The sequence below is a fragment of the Mesoplodon bidens genome (genome assembly GCF_964165515.1).
Source record: "Mesoplodon bidens genome assembly, chromosome: 1".
Taxonomy (NCBI): domain Eukaryota; kingdom Metazoa; phylum Chordata; class Mammalia; order Artiodactyla; family Ziphiidae; genus Mesoplodon; species Mesoplodon bidens.
Genome location: NC_138176.1, coordinates 189,472,051 through 189,499,681, shown reverse-complemented (window position 1 = coordinate 189,499,681; position 27,631 = coordinate 189,472,051). Strand labels below are relative to the sequence as shown.

General features: G+C 36.2%; 1 protein-coding gene across 19 annotated transcripts in view; it reads left to right on the top strand.

The window, feature by feature from the left end:
- The window catches only part of SEC31A (SEC31 homolog A, COPII coat complex component), a 67,559-nt gene that overhangs the window by 22,731 nt on the left and 17,197 nt on the right, over positions 1-27,631 (top strand). For 6 of the 19 annotated variants that reach the window (XM_081241705.1, XM_081241690.1, XM_081241701.1 and 3 more), the window contains exons 9-23: positions 1,532-1,693; positions 1,894-2,046; positions 3,978-4,214; positions 5,112-5,186; positions 6,866-6,904; positions 7,402-7,479; positions 10,544-10,619; positions 11,056-11,234; positions 12,453-12,579; positions 13,529-13,674; positions 14,935-15,108; positions 17,001-17,177; positions 19,874-19,966; positions 20,658-20,784; positions 22,689-23,030. In XM_081241705.1, the coding sequence (XP_081097831.1) occupies positions 1,532-1,693; positions 1,894-2,046; positions 3,978-4,214; positions 5,112-5,186; positions 6,866-6,904; positions 7,402-7,479; positions 10,544-10,619; positions 11,056-11,234; positions 12,453-12,579; positions 13,529-13,674; positions 14,935-15,108; positions 17,001-17,177; positions 19,874-19,966; positions 20,658-20,784; positions 22,689-23,030 (2,185 nt within the window). The remainder of the gene's footprint in view (positions 1-1,531; positions 1,694-1,893; positions 2,047-3,977; positions 4,215-5,111; positions 5,187-6,865; positions 6,905-7,401; positions 7,480-10,543; positions 10,620-11,055; positions 11,235-12,452; positions 12,580-13,528; positions 13,675-14,934; positions 15,109-17,000; positions 17,178-19,873; positions 19,967-20,657; positions 20,785-22,688; positions 23,031-27,631) is intronic. The other 13 variants (XM_081241708.1, XM_081241706.1, XM_081241692.1 and 10 more) reach the window with 9 other exon arrangements.

The following is a 27,631-nucleotide window of genomic DNA, read 5'->3' as shown; positions in this document are numbered from 1 at the left end:
CATTGGGTCTTTGTTGCTGCACGCAGGCTTTTCTCTAGTTGTGGCGAGCGGGGCTACTCTTCGATGCGGTGTGCGGGCTTCTCATTGCTGTGGCTTCTCTTGTTGCGGAGCACAGGCTCTAGGCATGCGGGCTCAGTAGTTGTGGCTTGCGGGCTCTAGACCGCAGGCTCAGTAGTTGTGGTGCACGGGCTTAGTTGCTCCGTGCTATGTGGGATCTTCCCAGACCAGGGCTGGAACCCGTGTCTCCTGCATTGGCAGGCAGATTCTTAATCACTGCGCCACCAGGGAAGCCCTCTTCAATAGGTTTTAATCTGTAACATTAAAATTAAAGCAAGCACTTTTGTTATTTGATTTGTGGTTTAAAGTTTTCAGATGCAGTGATGTCTGTAAGAATATAGAAACACTAATGTTAAAGGAGACGAGAAAAAATAATAATTTTTGCTTCATAAGATTTGTAGACCAAATGATGAACGTGTTTCATTTTACACTGTGCTTTCCCAAGTGAGTTCAAAATTCATGGAAATTACTGTTCTTTTTCAACTATGTAATTTGATAAAATGATATTTTGCATATGCTTAGTTGTGTGTGCTTGGACTTTGAAGGAATAAACTTTTAATACATGCTGCAACTAAAAATTCTAGTAGATTTTTATTCAAATGCAAATTAGGAATAGACAAGTGATTCAGATATCAAGAAGCTAATAGTCTTATAAATCAGTTTAAGCATCAAAGAGAAGCAAGCTAAATGCCTTTTCACTTAATTTTGTTTTCTTATAAAATAAAACATTATTCTAAATGTCAAGGAAGCCAAAGTTAAGTAAATTTGATTTATTTCTTAAAGCCATAAAACCTGTGCTCCTAAGAGCATCAGTTACCATCACGCTGAGTTAGCAACAATTATTACATTATTACATTGTAAAGTTAGTAAACAATTATTACATTATTTATTTATATCAGCCATTTTTAATAGTTTTTCTATATTCTTTTCCTTCTAAAGAAAACTGATAATGCCAAATTCTCTTTTGATTCTGCAGTAATAAGAATGATGTGTACATGTTTTCTCACTTGACAAGAAGCCACACTTCTTGGTGAATTTTTCCTTCTCAAGAATTTTTTTTGAAATTTGATCTTCAAATAATCTAAACATGGTTCTTTGGGTCTTGGCAGGCAAAGTCGGTTGGCTAGGACCCCATCGATCTTTTAGAGTTCAGCAAGTTGACCCTAATAGGGTATTCTGGTCTTTCGAGTGCATCCTCTAGTACCATTTCAGTAAAAACAGGAAAACCTCATTTTTTAAGATGTACTTATTCCAAATCTGGTCAAAATTTTGAGCAGCATTTCTTTTTTTTTTTTTATCATAATGAACTTTTCTTGTACTTTAAAGAAATTTTTACAATTGTTGTTTTTCCTGGCTGGATACTTTCTAAAAGTAAATGTTTAATAAAGTTGTACTTGTTGGTCATATTAATTCAGGTGTTTTGGCTAGAAAGTGGCTATACTTTTTTCTGACTTTTTTTTTTTTTGTGGTCTAGGTGTTATATGAACTTCCCACCAACACACAGTGGTGCTTTGATATTCAGTGGTGCCCCAGAAATCCTGCTGTCTTATCAGCTGCTTCCTTCGATGGGCGTATCAGTGTTTATTCTATCATGGGAGGGAGTGCAGATGGTTTAAGGCAGAAACAAGTTGACAAGGTAATAGGAAGTGTTAAGGTTTTTTATTATAACACCTGAAAAAAATCATCTTACTGTGTAATTATTTTGAAAATAAATTTACTGATCAATGATACCGATTAATTGGATAATTGTGATAAAAAATTTCTTGGCTATGACTTGAAAACATGTAATGTAGTCTTGCATAAGTTTCAAAAATCTGACTTTATTTTATTTTTTAGCTTTCATCATCTTTTGGGAATCTTGATCCATTTGGCACAGGACAGCCCCTTCCCCCGTTACAAATTCCTCAGCAGACTGCTCAGCATCGTATAGTGTTGCCTCTGAAGAAGCCACCCAAGTGGGTCCGAAGACCTGTTGGGGCTTCCTTTTCAGTAGGTGGATTTGCTTTTATGGTCCATAAACACAAAGGACTTACAGTAAAGTGTTATTATAGGATCACTCAGACGGAAGAGGGATGAGTTTGAGATATGTTTGTGAGTTTTCATCACTCAGAAAGGTTTCTCAGGAAAAGTGAAACCTACTCCCTTTTTTTTTTCTTTTAAATTGTAATAAAATATACATAACAAAGTTTACAGTTTTAACCATTTTAAAACTTACAGTTCAGCAGTATTGAGTACATTCACCTTGTTGTGCAACCTTTGCACCATTCTCCCTACCCCACTTTATTAAACTTGTCTTCCTTCTCTATCTCTCCTTCCTTCATTCCTTCTTTTCTTTTTGAGAGGGTCTACATTCTAATTGTTACAAGGTCCACTATGGTTGGACATCTAAACTATAGCCTCTAACCTAGCAGCACTGAGGACTGCACTAAAACTGATATTTTGATTCTCCATCTCTCGTACTTAGTTCCAGACTCACGTGGGGAAGAAAGGAGTGTTATTTGATGTCTTTATAATACTTCAGTATTAGTGAGTGGACATGCACTTTTCATTCCAAAGATAAATATATAGTGAACATCCTCTGTTTGTCAGGTACCACTTTAGGCACTGGAAACATACCTGTGAACTAGATAGAGTCTCTGTCCTCAAGTAGCTTATATTGGAGGAGGGGGAGGCTTTTCTGTACAGTTTGATTTTTCTTTTAAGCCTTGTCCGTACATAATTTTATAATAATAAATGTTTTAATTACTTAGGGAAGGAAGGAACTAACTAGATGGATTGTTAGGATTCAGTAAGTAAAATGGAAAGTGATAAAAGCAAAGATTCAAAGGCAGGAGAGCAGATAGTGGAGAAGACCAGACAAGAGGGATGAGAGATTAATTAAATCCAAAAGTGACATAATCACAGGTCTATTATTTAGGAAGATGAGAGTATGTAGTATGGTTTGGAAGGGGAAAAGACAAGAGTAGATGTGCAGTCATACAGCAGTTCAGTGCAAAAAGAATTAGGCAGAAAAACAGCAATGTAAAAGGAAGAAATAAATCCAAGAGATTTCAGAAGAGGTCAATACCTAGACCTGAGGAATGAATTTGAGAGGCCAAAGGAAGAGTTCTGAGCCTGGTTAATAGGAGAATGACAGCAAACATGTACATGGGAGCCCCCCCATAGAGAAATGAAGACCCCAATGAGTGGTAAAACCTAAGTACTTATATGCTAGGTTGAACAAAGAACGGCAGTTGTGGAACAGTAACTAAAATGTGTAGAGACTGATGGAGGTAATTTTTATTTAACAAGGTCTGTTTGTATAGAGTTCTCCCATCCTGGACTCCCATATCTGGTGATAAGAATATATCTTTCCTCCTGGTGTAGGGAGAACAGCTCTCACATGTGAGTTTCATCTCCTGCTTTCAGAAAGAAAAGAGGAGGTCAGGGTGCCTTTATTGCTCCTGTTGTTTTTCAGTATTCTTCAGCTCAAAATAATCCTATGTCAAATGCATATTTTGTAGCAGCATAATCCACCACCTTTTAAAACTTGGAGCCTAGAGTAGAAAGGGAGGCAAATATGTACAGCTAATAGTTGAATCAAAAGAGAGAGATATATATATAATATACTGAGGGCATCTGGGATGGCAGAGGTGACATTTGCCCAGGCTTTGAAGAGGAGTAGCATTTAGTATGTGGAAGTTAGTAAAAGCAAGTAGGTGAGAAATTGTGGGGCACAGCAACTGGGACCTTTTATGTAGAAGGTGGGTAGTGTGAAGAGGAATAATAATTGAAGGCTGGGGTCAGATTGTGGAGTAGGGGAGTGTATCACCAATTGCATCCAGAGCCAGAGTTCTTTTCCTTTAGCCGGTTTACAGTCAGTACGTTTGAGGGCCACATCCTTGTCGTTGGAACTGATTTTGTTTACTGTTCTGTTCTAGTTTGGAGGCAAACTGGTTACCTTTGTGAGTGTCAGAACACAGCCTCAGCAGGGAGCTGAGCAGCAGCTGCAGCAGCACCACGTGCGCATCAGTCAGGTCGTAACAGAAGAGGAATTCCTTAGCCGGTCAGCCCAACTTCAGCAGGTCGTGCAGTCACAAGGATTTGTCAGTTATTGTCAGAAGAAGATTGATGCTTCTCAGACTGAGTTTGAGAAAAATGTGTGGTCCTTTTTGAAGGTAAAGTTGGCGTTAAGCAATTTTATTTCATTATCTGCAAATTCAGCTATTTCCATCGTATTCTAAATCGGTCTTCCTGTTGAAGAAACAATCGAGAGAATGTGATTTCGGGATCTCCTGATGAAATTAAACCATATGGAGAGTACATGACCTAACACTTTATGTCAAGAGTTCTTCCTTCTCTGCTGTGAAAAGCCTAATATGAAATACTTTTTTCATAAGTAAAAAATAATATAATAGCTATTTGTAAGTGAGAGAGACATAACATTCAGCAGACCTATTTTAAAATTAGAACATAAAGCTTAGTATAATAAAAACACAGAGTATTTAATTTTTGTAGTAGGTCCAATTAAGGAAAATGGGGAAAGAGGGAATAGGTATAGGGGAGAGAGGTTGGAGGCATTTCTCATTTCTTTTACTGAGTTGCATTTACGACAGTAGAATAAATAGAATTTTCCAGTTTGTCATTTTGTCTCCACGGGAATATCTATTTCTCAATTCTGAGTTTTCCAAAGAAAAGAAATCTTGAATGCAATAAGGTTAAATTTATTTTTATATTTTGTGAGTAAGAGTTTTAAGAAAGAGTTTTAGGACATCACATGTTTCACATAATGTGAGTTTTGCACTCATGTAACCTTTGGACATGACTTTGTTTTTACAAAAATTAGTTTAAAAGTAAGTTTTATTCAACCTGGGTAATTAATTACTAGTAGGCTTACTATTTTAAAAAATAACTTCTTTAAAAAAACTTCTTTGGATTCTCTTACAAACAACCTTCTGGTTGATATAGTAAACTTTAGGTAATTTTAATAATTCTGCTTGGAATTTGAGCAGTTAATTAAAAATTAGGCCTTTAAATGCAATTCTTTGTTTCAAGAATATGTCTTTTTTTTAAAGGTAAACTTTGAGGATGATTCTCGTGGAAAATACCTTGAACTTCTAGGATATAGAAAAGAAGACCTAGGAAAGAAGGTAAACTTCTGGAAAAGTTTAAAGGCTGTGCTTACACAAATAAAATATTTATGTAGCATAGGTGTTTTTATTTTTTAAAAAGTTCTACACAAATTGTTTCAAATCATTCAGTAAACATTTAATAAGAATTTACGCTTGATTGCCAAAGTTTTGCGTACACGTTGTTAAAGGTGAAACTCCTCATTGTACCTGAGTTTAGAAGCTGTTAGAACCACCTTTAATTCAAACTCGATTTAAAGAGCTGTGTCAGGGAGAATTGGGCCTTGAAAGAAAAGAGTCTGTGAACCTCAAACACTGGGAATGACATTTAGTTTTTTAAGAGGAGGTGTAGTCAGCGGCCCTGGAGGAAAGAGAGAGGGAAACTTAAGAGATCACCCTGCATTCACTACAGCTTAAGTGATGAAAAAGAGGGTACTATTTTACACCCCCACTGTTTATGCCTTCAGCCCACAATTCCCAAACTGTTTATTAAGTTGGTCCAGCTCACAAGTAACTAGTAAATATTTTGGAACAAGGGTGTTTTATTGTACTAAACCTGAATAAACAAAAAGCCGAAGTGATTTGCTTAACATTTTAATGTAAAAAAAAAAAAAAAGATTACTTTTTAAAAAAGGAGGTCGTATTCCAGTTTTATAGTTTTCTTCTCACAGGGGCTTAATAATTATTCCACAATGTTAACATAAACAGCAGTTAAAACACTCTGACTTTGGAAACCTTGAAGGATATATTTAGGATTCTTTGTATAATTTGTATTAACCCTTTGTCATTCTTTGAAAATGACTGAAGTTTTTTATAGCATTGCAGAGTTATCGCATATGCGGAACAGGTTGGATACTGTGCACTCTGGGCAGTCAGTGCTGAGCACATTGAAGATTAGTGCCCCTTTGATGTCAGATAGACCTGGGCTCACATCACAGCTCCGCTGCTTACTGGTCATGTGTCTTTGCTCACTCCTTTAGATTTTTTATATTTAACTTTATTATTAGTCTAAACTTCTTGATCCTATAACTTCGTTTGCAAGAGATTAATATGAAAGTTTTACTGCAAACCTGATAGCAAAAAATGAAATAAAATTTGATTGTCAAAATACTTCTAGTAGCAGTTCTTTCCATAGTGAGTCTCTGAAGAAATATTTTTTAAATTATTTTATTTAAAACAAAGTAGAGGGGCTTCCCTGGTGGCGTAGTGGTTGAGAGTCCGCCTGCCGATGCAGGGGACACGGGTTCGTGCCCTGGTTCGGGAAGATCCCACATGCCGCAGAGCGGCTGGGCCTGTGAACCATGGCCGCTGAGCCTGTGCATCCGGAGACTGTGTTCCGCAACGGGAGAGGCCACAACAGTGAGAGGCCCGCGTACAGCAAAAATAAAAATAAAATAAAATAAAATAATAAAAAATAAAATAAAATAAAACAAAGTAGAAGAAAACATGCTTGTTTTGAGGTTAGTTTTACAATTTGAATAGCAGAGTAAGATGACGTGTGAGCAATAAAATAGATCCATGTAACTGAAACTAGCACCATTGAGAATCAGTTCTGCAAAAATTTTATTCTTTTCTTAAACATGCTACCCCTGATCTGGATTTTGGATTTTTGCCAATGAGAATGGAGTAAGAGGTGAACATTTGCTGTATGCCTTGAAATAGAATTCCATTTGGTAGCTGAGTTGTTGTCTTTATTTCAGATTGCTTCGGCCTTGAACAAAGTGGATGGACCTGATGTGGTAAGAGAAGGCCTTTAAAAATAGCTACCTTCTAAAATTTTGGTTTAGGTCATAAAGAAGAAAATATAATTTAGGAAATTTGTTTTATTGCTTTACAGTTTAAAAACAAATGCTTATTGTAGGCATTTTAATACATGAATAATTCTCATTTTAAAATAGCATAAGTTATAGCTAGTAGAGCTAGTTATAGCTAGTAGAAATTCCTATGTTTGAATTTCACAACAGAGGTAAAATGAAATCAGTGACTGCTCAGATACTTAAGGTTAAGCTCTTTGTTGCTGAGGGACGTTTGGCAGGAAAGAAGTGTTAGGTCTTAGCAGTAATGGCTCTCTGCTTTTCCTCTAATGATGTTCCTCAAATAAATTTACTTAGTGTTGCTTCTTATGATTAAACTAGCTCTGAATGTTGTTGGTTGGGTCTTTTGTCTTCCTTGTTCACTAATAACCTTTTAATGCTACATTCTTCAATTTCCTCTGTCATTGTTTTGTGTACCAAAGGCTCTTAAAGACTCTGACCAAGTAGCACAGAGTGATGGGGAGGAGAGCCCTGCTGCTGAAGAGCAGCTCTTGGGAGAGGTACTTATTTTTCTCATTTTTAAGTACATTGGGAAAATGTGATATTTGTTCATCTCACATTGAAATATGGAAAATTTTCTTGACTACTTGTTCTAAAATAAAGCTGGAGTTTTCTTAGAGATGTTTAAGGTAGAAGTCTGTTTACTAATTTGATAGAAGTATCATCTCTAAAATTTTTAGTTCTCTGACCTAGCTTCTGGATTATATGGTTTAAAATTAACAGCTGATGTGAGATTGACTTAGTTTGGTCAGATGCATATCAAGATGCCAAATTGAAAAGATACTTTATTCAGAAATCCACGTTGCATGGCATGTAAAGTTAATGTTTTTTTCTTGACACATTAATATTTACAACTCACTATCAGTGGCATAAGCTTCTGAATTAATCTTGAACTTTGAGTCCAAGTAAAGAATATTTCACTAAATAATCTGATCGTCCTGAGTCACTATAAATGCATCCTGAGTTGTAGTGACAATTTTTATAACTAGGTAAAAAGAGTCCTTGAACACAGAGTTGTATCATTAATTTTTTTCCTTTTAATTTTCTGAGTTTTTTTAAGCCACTAATACAGAATTCTATAATTTACTTTTCTTGCTTTCTAATTATATTTCATCTTAGAAAATTAACAACTTCTTGTCTCTCATCTCATATTTGACTTTTTCATTGTTCTTTGTGATATGGGGATATTCTGATTATATAAAGTTGCTTATAACCTTTTAGTAAGTTATAATTCCTCAGTAAACAGACTATTACAAGATGATTATTAAAAGTACTTTCCTTAGAAGTGGATCTTCTAACATTTAACTCAGGAATACAGGATATGGGTAAAATCTTGCTGAAAATTTGAACTAATTTTGGGAATACATAGAATTGTAGGATACATTAAAAAACATACTTTCATTTATATACAACTGGACTAACTATGTATTATCAAAGAGGGCCATTTGTAAATACACTCGTGAAGTTATAGGTAAATATATATTTAACAAAACAGTAGTCATCAATGTGTGCTTTCAGAATATTTGAAAAAATGTTGTTTAAGGTGGTAATATCTTCCCCTTTATCTTTTTTTTTTTTTTTTTTTTTGCGGTACGCGGGCCTCTCACTGTTGTGGCCTCTCCCATTGCGGAGCACAGGCTCTGGATGCGCAGGCTCGGCGGCCATGGCTCACGGGCCCAGCCACTTCACGGCATGTGGGATCCTCCCGGACCGGGGCATGAACCCGTGTCCCCTGCATCGGCAGGCGGACTCCCAACCACTGCGCCACCAGGGAAGCCCTCCCCTTTATCTTGATGATGCTATTATTATGTAAAATAAAACATAGTAGCTTACACACTAAAGATAACCAGCACATAATAAGTTGTGCATTTTTTCACTTCATGTATATTTCAGAAGTCCATATATAAAAGTTTATTAGTTGCTTTTTGAAAGCAAATTTGAAAAATTGTTAGATCTTTTTGGTAAGTTTGTTAGTGAATATAATCAGATCAGTATCTGATTTATTCCTCAGTATGAATAACAAGTTTTACAATTTTTTAATTTCAGTTTTTAAATTCTAAAATGCTTCTCTTTTGTTGGGGAGAGAATTAAGGTTATAGTTATTCTCCTATAATAGTCAGTATTAACTAATTAAGCATTATTAACAGATGATGCTCTGCTGTGCTCTACACTAAAATTATCCAATTCAGGGCTTCCCTGGTGGCGCAGTGGTTGAGAGTCCGCCTGCCGATGCAGGGGACACGGGTTCGTGCCCTGGTCTGGGAGGATCCCACATGCTGCGGAGCGGCTAGGCCCGTGAGCCATGGCTGCCGGGCCTGCGCGTCCAGAGCCTGTGCTCCGCACCGGGAGAGGCCACAACAGTGAGAGGCCCGCGTACCGCAAAACAACTAAATAAATAAAATAAAATAAAATAATCCAATTCAAAAATGCTTCTGACTTTGAATTCTAGGCACTAACATTCAGATGTGTAGGTAACACGAGCACAGAAGATAGATATTTTATCTCATGTAAGACAGATGTGTTTTTTTCTTTTACTTTCTCTATAATCTCTGATACATTTTATTTTTTGTCTTCTTTTGAATTTTTATGCCTAGAAGAGAAAGTATTTAAAGTATTTGCCAGCAGTATGCCTCCATTATATTTCTTTTCTTCTAAAGAAAGAAAATATTGAATTTATTTTTACTCAGTCTTACAAGTGGTTTCAGGAATTTATAACAGAACCGTATATATTTTTACCAGATCAACCTGCTGTTCCAGGTGTGACTAATTTAAGAGAACACAAAATCTCTAATTGAATTTCAGTATATTTATAAATAATCTGTTTATATTGCATTTATATAAGGACGCCAGGTGGTTTTCTTTTTTTCACGACTGAGTCAGTTAAAACCGAAAGACTCTTATAACTATACCTATTAGAATTTTTAGATGTGTTGAAGCAAGGTTGTTTTAAGATCCAAATTAGAAAAATGTAAAAAAAAAAAGATCTAAATATAGTATAATTTAAAACATCTTGTGGGACTTCCCTGATGGTCCAGTGGCTAAGACTGTGCTCCCAATGCAGGGGGCCTGGGTTCAATCCCTGGTCAGGGAACTAGATCCCACATGCTGCAACTAAGAGTTCGCATGCCTCAACTAAAGATCCCGCACGCAGCAACGAAGATCCTGTGAGCTGCAACTAAGACCTGGTGCAGCCAAATAAATAAATAAATATTTAAAAATAAATAAATAAAACATTTTGTGTGTTTCAAGCTACTGTTAGTTGAGGTATCTAAGAAAACAAAAATTCTTCAGCTTCAGTATCTTCTGAGCTCCCAATATGGATATGTACACTTAAGTTTGTTTAACATTATTTCTGACGACTTTGGATTTTATTTATGATTGTATAATGAGAGTTAATACTTAAGGAAGTCATAGTTCTTAGTTTAAACTTGGATCTGAGCAATTTTCTGGGATAACTTGGCATGTCATCTAGTCAGTAAGTGAATAATCATATTTAAATTTTGTTTTGCTAGTAAATTATTCCAGTTTCATCTGGCTAAATTGCTGCCCTCTTCATCTCCTTAGCGCATTAAAGAGGAAAAACAAGAATCTGAATTTCTACCATCAGCTGGAGGAACATTTAACATCTCCATCAGTGGGGGTAAGAATCTGTTGGTTTTGATTTCTAATTTCTTTTAACCATTTGAAAGCAAATAGTCCCTCAGTTTAGGTTAGAAACGTTTTGTCACAGGTGGTAGAGGGTTGAAAAGAATTCAGTTATCATTTAGTACATGTAATCACTACCTTAAAAATGATGATATGATCTGAAACCTATGTGATAGAAACTGTAAATGATCTTTATTATTACATTTTAGGCAATCTGGAAAATATGTTATTTTACCTGATTTTACTTATATGTATCTCAGTATATTTCCATAGATATCAACAGTTTGTGTTAGAAATTAATCCACCAGTAATATTCAGAAATCAGCATTGTGTTCTCCATTGTGTGTGTATGTAAAAATTCATAGGTGTAGTGTTTTTTTCTTGTAACAGAAACCTTTATTTAACTTGGGTGTGTTATTTCTTTATTGCAGATATTGATGGTTTAATTACTCAGGCTTTGCTGACGGGTAACTTTGAGAGTGCTGTTGACCTTTGTTTACATGATAACCGCATGGCTGATGCCATTATATTGGCCATAGCAGGTGGACAAGAACTCTTGGCTCGAACCCAGAAAAAGTACTTTGCAAAATCCCAAAGCAAAATTACCAGGGTATGTTATTTTAAAAATAAACAAACAGCAGCATTTGTTTATAAAAGCAAAGCACTCTTATTATAGATAATTGAGATTCAGAAAACAGTAAAGAACAAAAAATCCCACCCATAATTCCTTGACCCAGAAATAGTTATTGTTGATAGCTTGGCATGGTTATCCCAGTTTTTGTTGTTTACATATATAATATTTTAAATGAAAAATACTTTTGATATTTTTATTGTAGAAAAGTTAGAACATAGAAAATGTTAAAAATAATAATTTTAATACCCCCTAATTCTTCCATCAGATTGGTACATATCCTTTTGTATCTCTTTCTATGTATTTGTAGAATTTTTAAAAACAGAATCAATTATACAGGTATATATGTGTGTGGTTTTATGTATAAATATTGTCACTAACATTGTAATCATTTTCCCGTATCATTTAAAAATTCTTACAAAAATTTTTTAATTGCTCTATAATATTCTATAGTAGGGATTTATTATTTCCCTTATTTGGGGATGTTTAGGTAGTTTCTAATATTTTCCTAATGTAGTTAAGATAGCAGTAAACATCCTTGTTGTGCCTAAAGATTTGTGTGAATTTCTAATTGTTTAATGAGGCTGTAGTCCTAGGAACGGAATTTCTGGTGCAGAGGGTCTGTACATTTTTAAGCCCCTGCTTGATGATATTAAATTTCTTTCCATGAAAGTTGTCCCAGTGTTCAGTCCCAGCAGCTTTGGTTGCTGTCAGTGTCCCCAGCCTTGTCTTGTGTCACTCCCTCCCCTGTTATCTTTTAGCCACACTGACTGCCTTTCAGTTCCTTACACACTCCATGTGCCTTTCTCTCCCAGGACTTTGCCCCTGGTGTTCCATTGGTCGGCAGTGTTTCTTCCTTCTAGATGAAATTAATTCTGACTTCATATCTTAAATGTCTGTACGCTCAGAAAGCTTTTCCTGATCCATCAGACTAAGTCATGTCCTCCTGTTAAATGTTTTGGTAACACTCTATAGTTCTCCTTCTCAGCATTTTATAAAACATGTTAGTGTGATTTTGTTGTTGTTGAGGAAAATATCTTTTATGTCAGTTGGTTTAAGGATATACTTCGCTTTGCTGCTACTTTATTTTTCATGAAATACTGTGAGTAGTAGTTTTGAAAGACTGATTGATTAGCCAGAGTTAATTTTTATCAATATACCAAAAGCTTTTAATTCTCCTTTTGTTTCTTTCCTAAGCTAATTACTGCAGTAGTGATGAAGAACTGGAAAGAGATTGTCGAGTCTTGTGATCTTAAAAATTGGAGAGAGGCTTTAGCTGCAGTATTGACTTATGCTAAACCAGATGAATTTTCTGCCCTTTGTGGTAAGATGAGCTTTATATTTATATTATGTATATGGCATGGTATATTGTAAATAAAATTAATGGAAGATTTTATTTAGAAATTTTTATAAACCTACTAATAACAGATAAGAAAATGAAGTTCTCATTTGAATGCTTTTCTCAGTTATTATTAACTACGTTGCTTTTGCATACCTACTAGTCATTTTTAAAAATAATATTATTTAATGATTTTGGTTTCAGACAGACCAAACTGAGACTCTTGCTTCTGCCACTAACTAGCTATATGACCTAGGAAAAATTAATTTCTAAGTCTTAGTCTATTCATATGTAAATGGCACATAATCAGCTCTCACTTAATAAATGTTAGCTTGATAAAATTAATAATTATAACATTTGAGTAGAAATTACCATTAAAGGCCATGACTGAACTAATGACTAAGGAATAGTATTCATTATATGTAAGAACAGAAGCTTTAGGCTGCTAGTATAAAAATGAACAACCTTGACAGTTTTATAAGAATGTAAAACTTACAAGATATTAACTTTCTATCATAAATAATTTAGAGTAGTCTACCTATCATTGATGTTTATTCCAAATGTGCCATATTTTAGTCCACTGCTTACAAAAGCACCTGACATGATGAAATGCAGTTAAATGTTCATTAGGATTTTTCTGTTCAAACATTTTTCCCACTTTTAATTTTTTCTAATATAATAAATATAAATCCATTCTACAGCTAGGTACAGAATCTTGTGAAATTGTTTATTATATAAAATTTGCCACTCATTTTCCACTCATTTAACAAATAAATATTTACTGAACATTTACATGACAGTGATTTTATTTCTGCCTGCTACTCATTGGTTATGAAGTGTGATCCATACCTCTGAAAATATCATTGGGCTGCTCATGACCTCATACACAGATTGCCTTGTATATAATCTTATTTGTTTTCCTCTTGATCTATAGATCTTTTGGGAACCAGGCTTGAAAGTGAAGGTGATAGCCTCCTGCAGACTCAGGCATGTCTCTGCTATATTTGTGCAGGGAATGTAGAGAAACTAGTTGCATGTTGGACTAAAGCTCAAGATGGAAGCAGTCCTTTGTCCCTTCAGGTTAGTATCTTTGAAACAAAAGGTGCTTCCTTTCTAGTACTGTCTTTCACCCTATTTATATTCTAGAGATTGATTTGTTCCAGAAGTTCATTGCTTTCACCCTACTTAATTATGTTTTAGAAGGTCTTTTGCTGGATAATTATGTGTATTTATTGCTATATTTGGAGAGGCAGAGTTTGAGATGATGGGATGGTAAAATGGGAATGCAACTGTTTGTGAGAACCAAGTTGTGATATGGTAGTTACTGAGGGAAGTAGGTGGCAAGAGCATGAAAACAGCCATAGAGTTTACCTCTTTTCCTCCTGCTCCTTTCTCTGCCTCCAGTGATCCTGTGTGCCTTGGGCAAAGAAACGGTGTGAGGTAAGGAATGGGAGGGGTCCCCAGTACCAATGGGCAGTCTTCATGGTTCAGGGAAAATGAAAGTAAGAGGTAAATGGGATCCCGTGTAGCACTAATACATGGGCAAGAGAGGAAGTGAAAAACGTGGGGACTATTCTCTGGTGCTGAGTAACTATATATTTAGATTTTTTTATTCCTAAGTATTTAGTCAGCAGAGTCTCAAGGAACTTCAGTCTAATGTTTCTTTCTGTCTCTGCAGAGAGATTTTCTCAGTATGGTTGTTGCTTTAAAGATCACTATTGAAACCGAAAGTCTTGTAGGAATCAAGGTTTTTCCTTCTAAGTGCTTCTGAGAGAAAACACACTTGTTTTCACACTTCTGGATTGGTGTACTTATAAAGGGCAGATGGGATATTCTTGTACTTTATACCTGAAGCAGAGCTCTCTAGTGTTGAAAGAATAGGTATTGAAGAGCATTATGAGAAACTTCAGGTTGAAATGCTAAGCCTGTTTGGAGGCTTAGTAGTACTATTTTTATAGTATACATAGTATAATATTATAATATTTCCTCTTATACATGCTGGAACCCAGTTTCTGCCTTCAGACATCAGCCTGTCACTTTCACTTTGGATATTTGCCTGTTTTAGCTCAGGAGACAAGTCTCTGGCAATTTAAGGATGTATGGGAGAAGATGGTAACCTATGCCTTAACCATGAGTAGGAGACCTTCCTCCTCGCTTTTTCAGTTACCTAAATGGTGGTCAACTCTTGCAGACCTTCTTAATATTGGTGATAATAAGTACCGTACTTTTGGTAGGCTTTGGAAATCTTAGTAACTCCTTATCTTTTCCTGCTTCCTCTCAGTACACATCTTGGTATCATTGTCTGTTTCTCCTTCACTCTGCTTTCTTTTTCTCATTTAGGATCTGATTGAGAAAGTTGTCATCCTGCGAAAAGCTGTACAACTCACCCAAGCCATGGACACTAATACTGTAGGAGTTCTTTTGGCTGAGAAGATGAGTCAGTATGCCAATTTGTTGGCAGCCCAGGGCAGTATTGCTGCAGCCCTGGCTTTTCTTCCTGATAACACCAACCAGGTAATTAGAACTGGCCATTTTTCTTCTTCGAATGTGTGAGTAAGGTGAGTTCAGTAGATAGCACTCAGTATGAAACAAATGTACTAGTAGGTGGAATGATTTGGAGCAGTTGAATTTCTGTCACCTAATAGGTGAATATTATTGACACGTCTTCAAGGGTAATTTCAGGTGTATTCAAGTATTCAAGGCAGAGAGAACTACATCTCATTCCTAATTTAGTGTCCTTATTTGGTGTGCAATAAAACTTGGGCTTTTTCATGATACTTGTTTCAATTCAATAAGTGACTGAATATGTAGTGATGAATAGGATTGCCAAGATCCTTTCCCTGAGGGAGTTTCCAAACTCAAAATGACAGCAGAAGTATACATGGGATTCCAAAGTGATAAGGACAATGATAGAGGTAGTGGGAGCACAGAAGAGGGAAATCTAAACCCAATAGAGCAGCATGGGTGGAAGCTGGGGTGAGGAGTGAGGATGATTTTCCATAAGTAGGATATTTCTATCTGCATTGTGTATCTGCTAGAGCTTAATTCGGAGCCTTTTCTTATTTCTATACTTTTTGTTCTAAACTTTATTCTGTTTTTGATGAAATTTTTTAGTTAATTGTTTTCAGTATTTTGTCTGTTCTAGGGAATTGTCAGTAAATTTCATTGAGTAATTTCATTGAGTAAAAATACTTGTATCTGTGTTCCAGGACTGTGGAGGTATGACTCTCTAGTTGGTTTTGTATACACTTACATGTAGGATCCAGCTCACGTCTTTCTGAATTGTTAATGAGAATATTAAGTAGAATAGAAACAAAGTCTTTATCTTTATAATGACTTTGGTATAATAGTTTTATAGGATTTTTTACTTAATAAGTTCTTATTATTATATTGAAGTATAAGACCCTTTATTTTAAGACTAACTTACTCTAAGACCTTTAGACCTTCTAGCCTGAGAATTAAACTCTTTATTTTTAATACTGTTTATAATCACATACATTTTCTATACATTATTCTTCATGCTTTTCTTTGGACTTTTAAAGAACATTCTTTATGCAAAACTTGTAATTTTGACATTACTTCCGCCTATATATCTCAGTATACTCTTAGTATTTTCTGGGGAATATTTCCTGAGACTTTGTAATATCATTATAGTATATAGTTCCCCTCCATAAAAGGCAGGTTTACCTAAGTATGCCTACAAAATTTAAATGATGTGTTTAAACCTTTAATGAATTTATAGAAATGTATAATTTTTATAGATATTAAATGAATTCTTGCTGAAACAGTTTAACACATTGCTTTTTTGTTGTTGTTTGTTAATAACTAGAACATGTATATGGTAAACTCATACTTATTATAGATCTATATAATTATAGATCTGTGTGAGCTACCCTGAGTTTGACATCATAACTCTTTTAATTTATTTCAAGCATCTCTTTTTTTATTAATTTTCATGTCTTTCATAGATCACCATTTTCTTCCATCACCATCTTTAGCAGTTGATTCTCTTTTGGAGCCTTTTTTCCCTGCAGAGAAACAAAGTTGTATTTTTTCAGCTGCTTTTGTGATTTGTGAGCATTATTCAACTACAAGAGAAACAGCAAAAGAGCAGTGATGATAAGTGACATTGATCTTGCCTACTACCATGTGGTAGGCATAATTCAAATCCCTGCCTCAGTTAAATTACAAGTTACACTGTATATAATGGACCTTTGGTGTCAGTCTTGAGTATTAGAAACCATGATGTCAGACCCTAATGTGCCAGGGTTTATTGCATAATACACAGCATACGAACAAAAATCATATGAATGATCAAGCTTACTTTAAGAAGATCAACATGCTTTCATATATAGTTGGGTGAACTCTTAACAATTTGCTTTGCTTTCTTCCATTGCTTCTTATAGCCAAATATTGTGCAGCTTCGTGACAGACTTTGTAGAGCACAAGGAAATCCAGCACCAGGACAACAGGAGTCACCTAAAATTCCTTATGAGAGGCAGCAGCTGCCCAAGGGCAGGCCTGGACCAGTTGCTGGCCACACACAGATGCCAAGAGTTCCAGCTCAACAATATTATCCCCATGTGAGTGATATGGTCCAGATTAAGTAGGAACATTTATATATTTCAAATTGGTGGTTTTAGCTTCTTGAGTAAAAGACCAGTGATAAAACTAGGCAACGTATTATTTTAATGGTTATAGTTTTACTGTTCTTGAAAGTAGCACTTACGATGTTTTTAAAAATTATCCCTTTAAGCTAGTCAAATAATTTACAAACTAGGTAAAATTAAGCTCTCTGGGGAGATATCTTCTTATTTCTCCATCACTCAAACTTAAATTACACATGTACATCTGTTCTTGAAATTTTTACAATTTGATTCATCTAACAAACTGTGAGTAAAGTAGTGGGAACAATTTTGTGGGTAATTTGGTCAATTTTTTAAAACGTTTTTAGAAAATAGTCTCTTTTTAAGTATTATTTTCTGAGTCATTAGTGTGATTTACTATGTCTTCTGTATCCAGAATACAAACATTTTTTTGGACAACTTTATATTAGAGAAAAGTTGAGTGACCAAAGGTATATGAAGTTGTAGGTCATGGGGAATGTAAAGATGATTAAATAATTTTTATTAATTAACTAATTTATTTATTAAATTAAAATTGCCAAATGGTTAGTGGCATAAAATGTGACCTCTTATTGTCTTTTACTATTTCATGTAGAAACTTATATTTCCAGACCAGCAGATAACCTTCATGTTCTTAAATAAAAAGTATATTTTCGTAAGTAATAAATGGTCTTGATTGATAACAATGTTAGTAGGTACGCTGCCCATTTTATTTATTTATTTATTTTTGAGATGAAACCACCTCGATGGCAGTCTCTCCTTTTTATTTATTTATTTATTTTTAAATTTTATTTATTTATTTATTTTTGGCTGCGTTGGGTCTTTGCCGCTGCGTGCAGGCTCTCTCCAGTTGCAGCGAGCGGGGGCCATTCCTCGCTGTGGTGCCTGGGCTTCTCACTGTGGTGGCCTCTCCCAACGTGGAGCAGGGGCTCCAGGCACGCGGGCTCAGCAGCCGTGGCACACAGGCTCAGCCACTCCGCGGCACGCAGGATCCTTCCGGACCAGGGCTTGGACCCGTGTCGCCTGCACTGGCAGGCGGATTCCCAACCACTGCGCCACCAGGGAAGTCCCTCTGCCCATTTTAAAATAGAACAAATTGCTGATAGAATTGATGGGGTCATTTTTATATTTTGTAGCAAAAGTAAGCATAAAACCATGAAAAACTAAAAAAAAAAATTCATGCTCTTTTGTCTATTATGCTTTTGATTGCTACTTAATCAGGATAGATTACATTTAAATATAATTATAACTGTACTACTCTCTGTTTTGTTTTTTCGTTCATTTGACAAATATGAATTTAAGGGCCTGTCTTTATTCTCCCTGTTGAGGGTATATTGGTAAACAAAACTAAATTCCCCACTCTTGTTGCTAGACTTAGAAAGTCTATGACATGGATAGGGCAAATCAGGTGATGGCTGGGAAACTGAGAGGTGGAGAAGTCTAGCGACTAACCAGAGTTTTAAGACATAGAGCTTGAATTTGTCAGCATGGCTAGTTAATGGTTAACAGGATTGGAACTCCTAAGCTAAGCACCTTGAGTTTGACCTCGCTGTGTCAGGGCACTGAAGTAAGGTGTTCTCTACATTGGGAGAAGAGAATATTTACTCCTTATGTCCTTGGGTTTAATCTTTCTGGGAAAATGTAAAAACCTTGAAAGACTTTTATTATACTGTGACTTAGCAGTCTCATACTTTAAGAAAAGGAAAACAAATTCAGTCATAAATTACACAGTGATTTTCTTGATTAAAGCTTATGATATGTTGAAGGAGGACAGTGGCTTGTGGTTTTAAAGGCATGCTTATAGGCAGGAGTAAAGGGATTTCTGAAAGGGAAGCCAACTGAGTGGGGATTCTCCTCCTACTACAACCAGCACATCTTTGCTGTTAATTGTTTATATGATAGAGTTTCTTCTACAAAGATTTACTTGACAAAAAATATCCTGATGGCTTAAAAAAATTTTTTTGAAAACCTCTGGACTCCAGGGTAAGCAACATGGTATAGTGTAGCAAACACTGGCCTGGGAATCAGGAGACCTAGAATCAGTCCTAGCTCCATCATCAACAAGTTGTATGGACTTCAGCCAGCCCCTTCATTTCTCTGGGCCTTGATTTTCTCAATGGTAAAGGGTGGGGATTAGATTGGATGATCTTTAATACGCTCTGATTGTATGATTCTAAGCCTCATACGGAACTAACATAATTTTTGTGGCTCTAATGAAATCAGGAAAAGGGAGCTTATAGCAATATGTTTACACATCTAATAGTAGCATGAATACAATTAGTGCTTCAAAAATCACTTTTTCACTCAATTACCTTTTTTTTTTTTCCGGAATGTCTTCTTTCCTTCCCTACTTACAGAACTTACTTTTCCCACTTACTCTTGACACTTGAACGGCATTGTTCTTTCTGCTTTGATTTAGTTTTCATATTGATTTTTCTACTACCTCCCTTCCCCTGTTCTTTTATGAAAGGTGTTTTTTTCTTTTGGAATCCCAGCTACCTTGAAAGCAATTGCCTGGCTAATGTATGCTGTCTTGCTGCTCTTATTTTTTGCTTTGCATCTGGCCATTAATGCCTGTTGGGTTTTTTTTTTTTTCTTCTTTTAACATTTTCATGTTTTATGTTCTGTGATTGGTATTTCTTTGTTCAATTCAGGTTAGAATTGCCCCCACTGTCACTACCTGGAGTAACAAAACTCCTACCGCCCTTCCCAGCCATCCACCTGCAGCCTCTCCCTCTGATACACAGGTATATCCTTCATTATTCCTCTTTGAGCAGAATTCTGCTCACCTAAATATATAGTTATATATTCTCTACCCACCTTCCTTAAGTTCCCCTCCCCCCATCTGTCTATCTGCTTATTGCATTTTAGTGCTTTTAGGATGCAAGAAGCAGTTTTTAGCACAATTAATTTATTTTCTTATTACTCTCCTCTTCTTTTGCAGTTCTAAATTGACTTGAACTAGAAAAACATCAACCAAGGTTCATCAATGGTTTAAATCTGATTTCACTGAATATTTTTTCCTTTCTTCTTCTTCCTCCTCCTCTTCTTCTTCTTTTTTTTTTTTAACATCGTAGAGAATTTAATATCTCCTTTTGGCATTTATACCTAATATTTCTGAAGCATTAGTCGTGGATGGACTTCAGTAGAGATGGAAAATCCTAGTGACTTACTATAAATATCATAGACCCTATTTTATGAGGCTGTTAGCATCTCTTGCCATTCATTGCTATTATTACTTGGGACCTGTCTAATCTTTAAATCACACAAAATGTGTTGCTCAGAAAATGTGTCTTGAAGAAGATAGTATGCACGAAATGCAATTTTTTTACACAAAGTTTTTTTTTTTTTAATTCCATTTCAAATATTATAAATCCATCTGGTAAGATTCTTGGTTCCAAATGTAATCCTCCTTTTTACCATATTCTCATTTCCTAGGGAGAAAATCCTCCACCTCCAGGCTTCCTAATGCATGGGAATGTTAATCCAAATGTTGCCACAGCTCAGCTTCCCACATCTCCCGGTCATATGCACACCCAGGTACCACCTTATCCACAGCCACAGCGTAAGTAGTGTGACCCTGAAGTCCTGTCACAGCAGCATGTCTTGTCTTATCTAGTGTAGTAACTGTTTACTTTGAAGCTCCAAAGCCATGATCAAATCAGTTTTAATAAGTAAAGAAAGAACCATTCTGTGTGGGACTTGAGTCCTTGCTATAGCGAAGCATGGTTTCCCTGGGAGGCATCCTGAATCAACATGCTAGGAAACAGCTCCTGTGTCAGTCCATTCAGAACAAGTTGGCTCTTATTCCTGAGCCTGTTAAAGAGAGTCAGTTGTCCCATGATTTTGGTATAAAAAGATAGAATTTTAGAAATTATTTGGTACATATTCTTTTCCTTTAGGCAAGATGATGCAAACCATTTTTGGAAAATTGGTTCCAAGGGACATTTGTTGTCGTCTTCCATTTATTTAATTTTTTTAGGAAACAGACTATTTTTTAGAGCAGTTTTAGGCTCACAGCAAATTGAGTGGAAAGTACAGGAAGCCTCGGTATACCTCCTGCCTCCGTGCACAGCCTCCCTACCACAGACATCGTGCACCACGGTGGTCCATTTGTTACAGTCAGTGAGCCTACACTGACTCACCAGTTTCGCTCGGAGTAGTTTATCTTAGGCTTCCCTCTTGGTGTCAGACACTCTGTGAATTTTGACAAATGTATAATAATGACCTTTCCCCTATTGGCTTTCATTTTTTTTAAGAAACTATTTACACTTGCAAAGTAAAACATCACCTCTATTTTAAAATTTAAAATAAGCAAAAATGCAAATCTCAGGGCCTCCCTGGTGGCGCAGTGGTTGAGAGTCCGCCTGCCGATGCAGGGGATACGGGTTCGTGCCCCGGTCTGGGAGGATCCCATATGCCGCGGAGCGGCTGGGCCCGTGAGCCATGGCCGCTGGGCCTGCGCATCCGGAGCCTGTGCTCCGCAACAGGAGAGGCCACAACAGTGAGAGGCCCGCATACCGCAAAAAGAAAAAAAAAAAAAAAAAAAAAAAAAATGCAAATCTCAGAGTGGACAATTATATGACTGAACAACTACTATAAAACAAGAGGATGTTACCTAGCAAGAACTAATCTTAATGAGCATGTTCTGTGCTCATAAGATGGGTGTTCTTACTTACCATGAGTACAAATTTGATACAGCTTTTCACTCAGTGCTCAGCGTGAAAGTGCTGTCTTCAGAGTAGAATGAGCACAGTTCTGTTAGATTCCCTCTGCAGAGGTTCATATTCTGCCCATGGTCACACAAAAGGTAATGGTATCTGGGTTCAGGTCTTTGCATTAAAACATTAGTTGGCTGTCTGCTTACTAACCAACTTTGTGCAGTGTAAGAAATATATTAATTGTCTTGTCAGGGATCATACAGAGTTGCTTATTAATCTGGAACTGTGTTCAAATCCAGAATTTGAGTAGCTGATGATTTTACTAGATGTTGGAGAAGGTATCTGATTCATAACAATAGTGCTCTCCCTACAGTTGTTATGGTGGAAGAGGTCTTGAGCTGCCTCCAAGCTCCCTTAACTTTTACTGTAAAGGGGACTGCTTTGGATGTGTAATTACTGCATGGCTCCATCTGATGGCTAGTAAGTGTCACTGCAGTCTTCACAGGAACAGGACATCTCAGAAAAGGGTCAGTCTTCTGGTTCTTGGGTCTGATGACTCAAAGATTTTCATAGCCAGCAGCAGTCTGGAGATGGCAGGGTTCAAAGACTGGATCCAGCGACTTTTGGTATAGTTAGGGCATCCAGACTATCAAAAGCATAACGTGTTTTAAGTGGGTAATGTTTGGTTGTAGCTTATTATTAGAAGAATTGAAAATAATTTCCATAGAATGAGATAACTTTGGTTTTCTGTTGCTGTCTGAATAAATTTGTAACTGATTAAAATTTCTGTTTCTTCTCCTTGGTGTAGCTTATCAACCAGCCCAGCAGTATTCCTTCGGAACAGGGGGGTCAGCAGTGTATCGACCTCAGCAGCCTGTTGCTCCTTCTGCTTCAAACGCTTACCCTAACACCCCGTACATATCTTCTGCTTCTTCCTATTCTGGGCAGTCTCAACTGTACACAGCACAGCACCAGGCCTCTCCACCTACCTCCAGCTCCACTGCCTCTTTCCCTCCTCCCCCTTCCTCTGGAGCATCCTTCCAGCATGGCGGACCAGGAGCTCCACCGTCATCTTCAGCTTATGCGCTGCCTCCTGGAGCAACAGGTACACTGCCTGCTGCCGGCGAGCTGCCTGCATCCCAGAGAACAGGTCTGCGCTTGAAAGGGACTTAGTTTGGCTCTCTCTTTTATTTTTTCGTGATCACGTGGGTGGATGGAGGGGAATTATTTCTAACTGTAAACTGGGCAATGTGAGGTATTGATTTAATTGTATAACAAATTCTAAAACTATTTCTAAAAGTGTGATTTTCCCATAATGAACTTTAGTTGCTAAATGAGGAAAGCTTTAGAGCTTTAAAAGGGTAAGAGTATATAATCTGCCATTGAATTTAAAATAAGCGGTAAGAAATTAGTTGGCCAGATACGTGGTGGTTGGAACTAGATTTAATTGACACTAATTTCTTTGCCAGAGTAAAACGATGCCCTGTGTTCTCCTGAATTTTCAGATTTTAAGAAATGAGGCTGTACAGATTTTGTAATTATGTTTGTTTGTAAAGGTGAGCAAGGATCTTGACATGTGTATTGAAAGGAAAAAAGTGAAAGAATGCAACTCTAACAGAATCTCTAAGACAGCAGAAAGTATACAGTAGTGCAGGGATCCTCTCCATTAGGACAATTCTACCCTCACAAACATTTTGGAAATTTCTATGCATTTTTGTTGTTGTTGGCAGTGTAGTTCTGCCTGAAATTTTCTAATTAAAATCATAATTTAAAATTATTTTTATAGTAAGTACACATTTTATAAATTCTTTTTATCTTTCATGTTACAATTAAAGCATTATATTAATTTTTTATAAGTGGGTAATATTATCTGAATTTCATGTTAGGACTGTAAAAGGGACCTCAGAAGTATGTATTACAAAAACGGATCAATGAATCAGGGCAAGAACCACTAACATAGTAAAGAATTCAGAGTTCGGAATCAGACTTCCTGTGTTTGTATCACAGCTTCACTCCTTTCTAGTTTTGTGACCTTGAATAAGTTACTTAACTTTAAGCCTCAGTTTCCTCATAATAGTAATAGTATGTACTGATAAGCTTATGAAGAGATTGAATGCATTAGTACATTGAAAGCATTTGGGGACTATGACTGCAAAGTTAGCTGTGATAACACATCGCTCAAAACTAGAGCTCGGGCTTCCTTGGTGGTGCAGTGGTTGGGAGTCCGCCTGCCGATGCAGGGGACATGGGTTCATGCCCTGATCCTGGAAGATCCCACATGCCGCGGAGCGGCTGGGCCCGTGAGCCATGGCCGCTGAGCCTGCGCATCCGGAGCCTGTGCTCCGCAACGGGAGAGACAACAGTGAGAGGCCCGTGTACCGCAAAAAAAAAAAAAAAAAACTAGAGCTCTGTTCCTTTTTTTTTTGTCCCTTGTTGAATGTATACTTGTTACTAAGGGTATTTGAAAATAGTTTCCCTTTCAGATTATAATTGATGGTTTTAAACTAGAGGGGCAAAACAGGAGTGAGTCTTGCTTTCTAATACTGAAGTTGTTCCTGGAAGTCCAGTATATGTTGTTCTCTTTTTATCTGCTAAGTAGTAGCTTTAATAACTGAAAACACTGATCATATAATAGGATTTATTGAGGAAGTATTGTTTTTCTTGGAAGTCTTATGGATCCAGAATTATACATATATCTCCTTCTCTCTTCTTTGATATATAATATTAAAGTCCAAAGTACCAAAAATCATACACACAATATGTATCAGCCTTTACTGCACAAATAAAATTTGTATAATTTTCAATACAGATATTTCAATAGGTTGATATTTAGAGAGGAGTGTTAATTAAATTGTAGAGTTCAAAAAATTACCTTTTAAAATCTGGATGAGTGAAAACAATATATGTTCTGAATAGTTGGGTAATAGCTTGAGTGAAAGATGGATTCAAGTAAATCCCCACATAAGAAAGTGGTACAGGGAAGTAGGAAAGTGAATTATCATTTATTGAACATACATTGGACATGTACCAGCACTGCCATGTATGTTCTTATTTCTCATAACCATGAGAAATAGGAATAATTATTTTTTTAAAAAATTGCCGTGAGGAAGCTTGAGTTTCCTAGGGTTATGTATAATGTTTTCATGATTGCACAGTGATAGTCTCCAAGTTGAGATACAACTGAGATACCCCAGTCTCTCAGTCTTCAGAGCCCATGTTCATTCTTCTTTACCAGATAGTCTAGTCCTGATGAAACGAGTAGAAATAGCTGTCAGTGTTGGAATTACAGAAACATTTAGCATCACTACTTTAAGCATTTGTTACTTCATCTTCTAAGTTAAATATTTGCATGGGTATGTTTTTCCTCCTTAAGCTAAAGGGCATTTGGCCGTATAATAAAGTCTTTGCTTACGTACAAAGTAACAGTGTTCTAACCTGGCTGAGAAGCAGAGCAACTAATAGGAAGATGAAGCCGTACATTTTTCAATACTCAGCATGCACTAAGCTAGCTGCTTTGTTACCTCTTGCATGTTAGTAGTCCCTGTACTTTAATTAACAGTTAGAGCTTTACCTTATTTTTATTTTTTGATTCCCTAAAAAGTTTGCTTAGGTTATACAGATAACTGTGACTAAAAGTTTTATCTTTGTTCTAATATGTCTTAGATTATTATATCATGGTTTTCTACGGGGCTTGGAAATTCCACTTGTCCAGTGGACTCTTCTTGATAGACACTAGGATTTTCAAGCCCTGTAACTATTAGTGAACCACAAAATTATGTGCCCACTGCTCAGAGAAACTCATGTTGCAATCATCAAAACATTCATTCAGTAAATTCTTAATGAGAACCTGTTCAGTCTGTAATCAGAATTATTCTAGGCACAGGTAGGAAGGCAGAAAAGTACAGTACATTTCTATTTCTAGTGAACAGCACATAGCTTTGTTGTAAGTTGGAACATAAAATTTGTATTTGGGCCAAATTTTGGAAAACATAAAATGTCAGGGCAAGAAATTTATACTTCATACAGTAAGAAGAAAATTTCTAGTGGAGGAGTTTGAACTACTGAGAGGCATGGTCAAAGTGGTACTTTAGGGAGGTTAATCTGGAGATGGTTCTGCAAAACAGATTGTGGGCAGCATGGCAGAATCAGAGGCAAGGAAGACAGGCTATCTCCAAGTTCTAGGTATAAAGTGCTAACAGCCTAAGTTAGTATAGTGCAACATGTTTCAGTGGTGGCAGCACAAAAAGCAGGAAGTTTTCCCAGCTTTACTGTCCAGGATAAGTAAGATACTGCTTGTATCCCCCCACCTTTTTAGTGTGTGTCCCTGGTTTAATGTATACTTGTTACTAAGGGAGAGCACTTTCAAATGTGAAGGCCCAAGAAGTTTACTTAGAAAAATTTTCTGATAAAATGACAAGCTCTCATGAAGCTGTTTTTGAGTAAACAGTATTGATTTCATTAAACAATGGAAAATTTAATTGGGGTGTATACATATACATATATATATATATATATATATATATATATATATATATATATATATATATATATATATGGTCTTGTGCTCCTTCACATAGAAGAGTCTTGAAGGGGCATAATATTGCATATTTTTGTGAAACTGTGCTGAAAAAAATTTTTTTAATTTTCATAAACATTCCATAGTCAAACTATAAGTACCTGGTTTTTAACCCTTTAAACAAAGAAAAGGAGCATGATAGCCTTCCTTATTTTTCTTTGGATAAATCTGTTTTATCTCGTGTCATTGGAAAATGACCTTAAGGATTCATTCTCTCTAAATTTAAATTTTTAATTTTGTGATGCCTTTTTTAAAATGTGACGTGTGAGGCTAATGGGGAAGGGGGAGGTATATGATTAACAAGGATGCTCTTTTCTCTCCGTCTCAAATTCTCTTTTAGCCAAAAGTCTCCATACCATTGGCACTAATATTTTTCTGTGAATCCACTGAAAGTATCTTAGCCAGTGCCTAGATCCTACCATTATGCAAGGACACCTTGAGAAGGTTCCCAGTGAGAAGTGAGATTCAAGTAAGGATGGTAGCAACTCCACTTCTGTATGTGAGACCAAGCGCTTCTCTCTTCCTTCCCTAAAGACCATGTGGAGGACTAATCCCTACACTAAGGTGGATAAGGGTCTCCAGAATCCAGTGACATGCCATATTCAGTTTTTAAGTTAATTTTCCCTTGATTTTTATTAATTTTTTACTGTAGGATTTTGAAAGACCTCAAATAGTATAGAGAATAAAATTAAAATTATCTGTAATTCTGCCACCCATATATAACCACTAATAATTTAGGTGTATTTATTCCCTCGTACACATATATGCACACATATATGTAGGTATGCATGTATTAAAGTTCTTTTAACGTTGAATATACATAACAAAATTTACCATTTTAATCATTTTTAAGTGACATCAAGTGCATTTACATTATTGTACAATCATCACCACTAACTACGGAACTTTTTTGTCATCCCATACTGAAATATGTAGCCATTAAAAACTCCCCGTCTTCCCCAGCCCCTGGTAACCACCGTTTTACTTTGTCTCTATGTATGTATTCTAGGTACCTCATATAAGTAGTCATACAGTTTTTTCTTCTTGTAACTGGCTGTTTCACTGTCTTTAAGATTCATCCATATTACAGCGTGTATCAGAATTTCGTTTTTAAAGCTGAGTAATATTCCACTCTGTGTATATACCACAATTTGTTTAACCATTAACCTGCACAT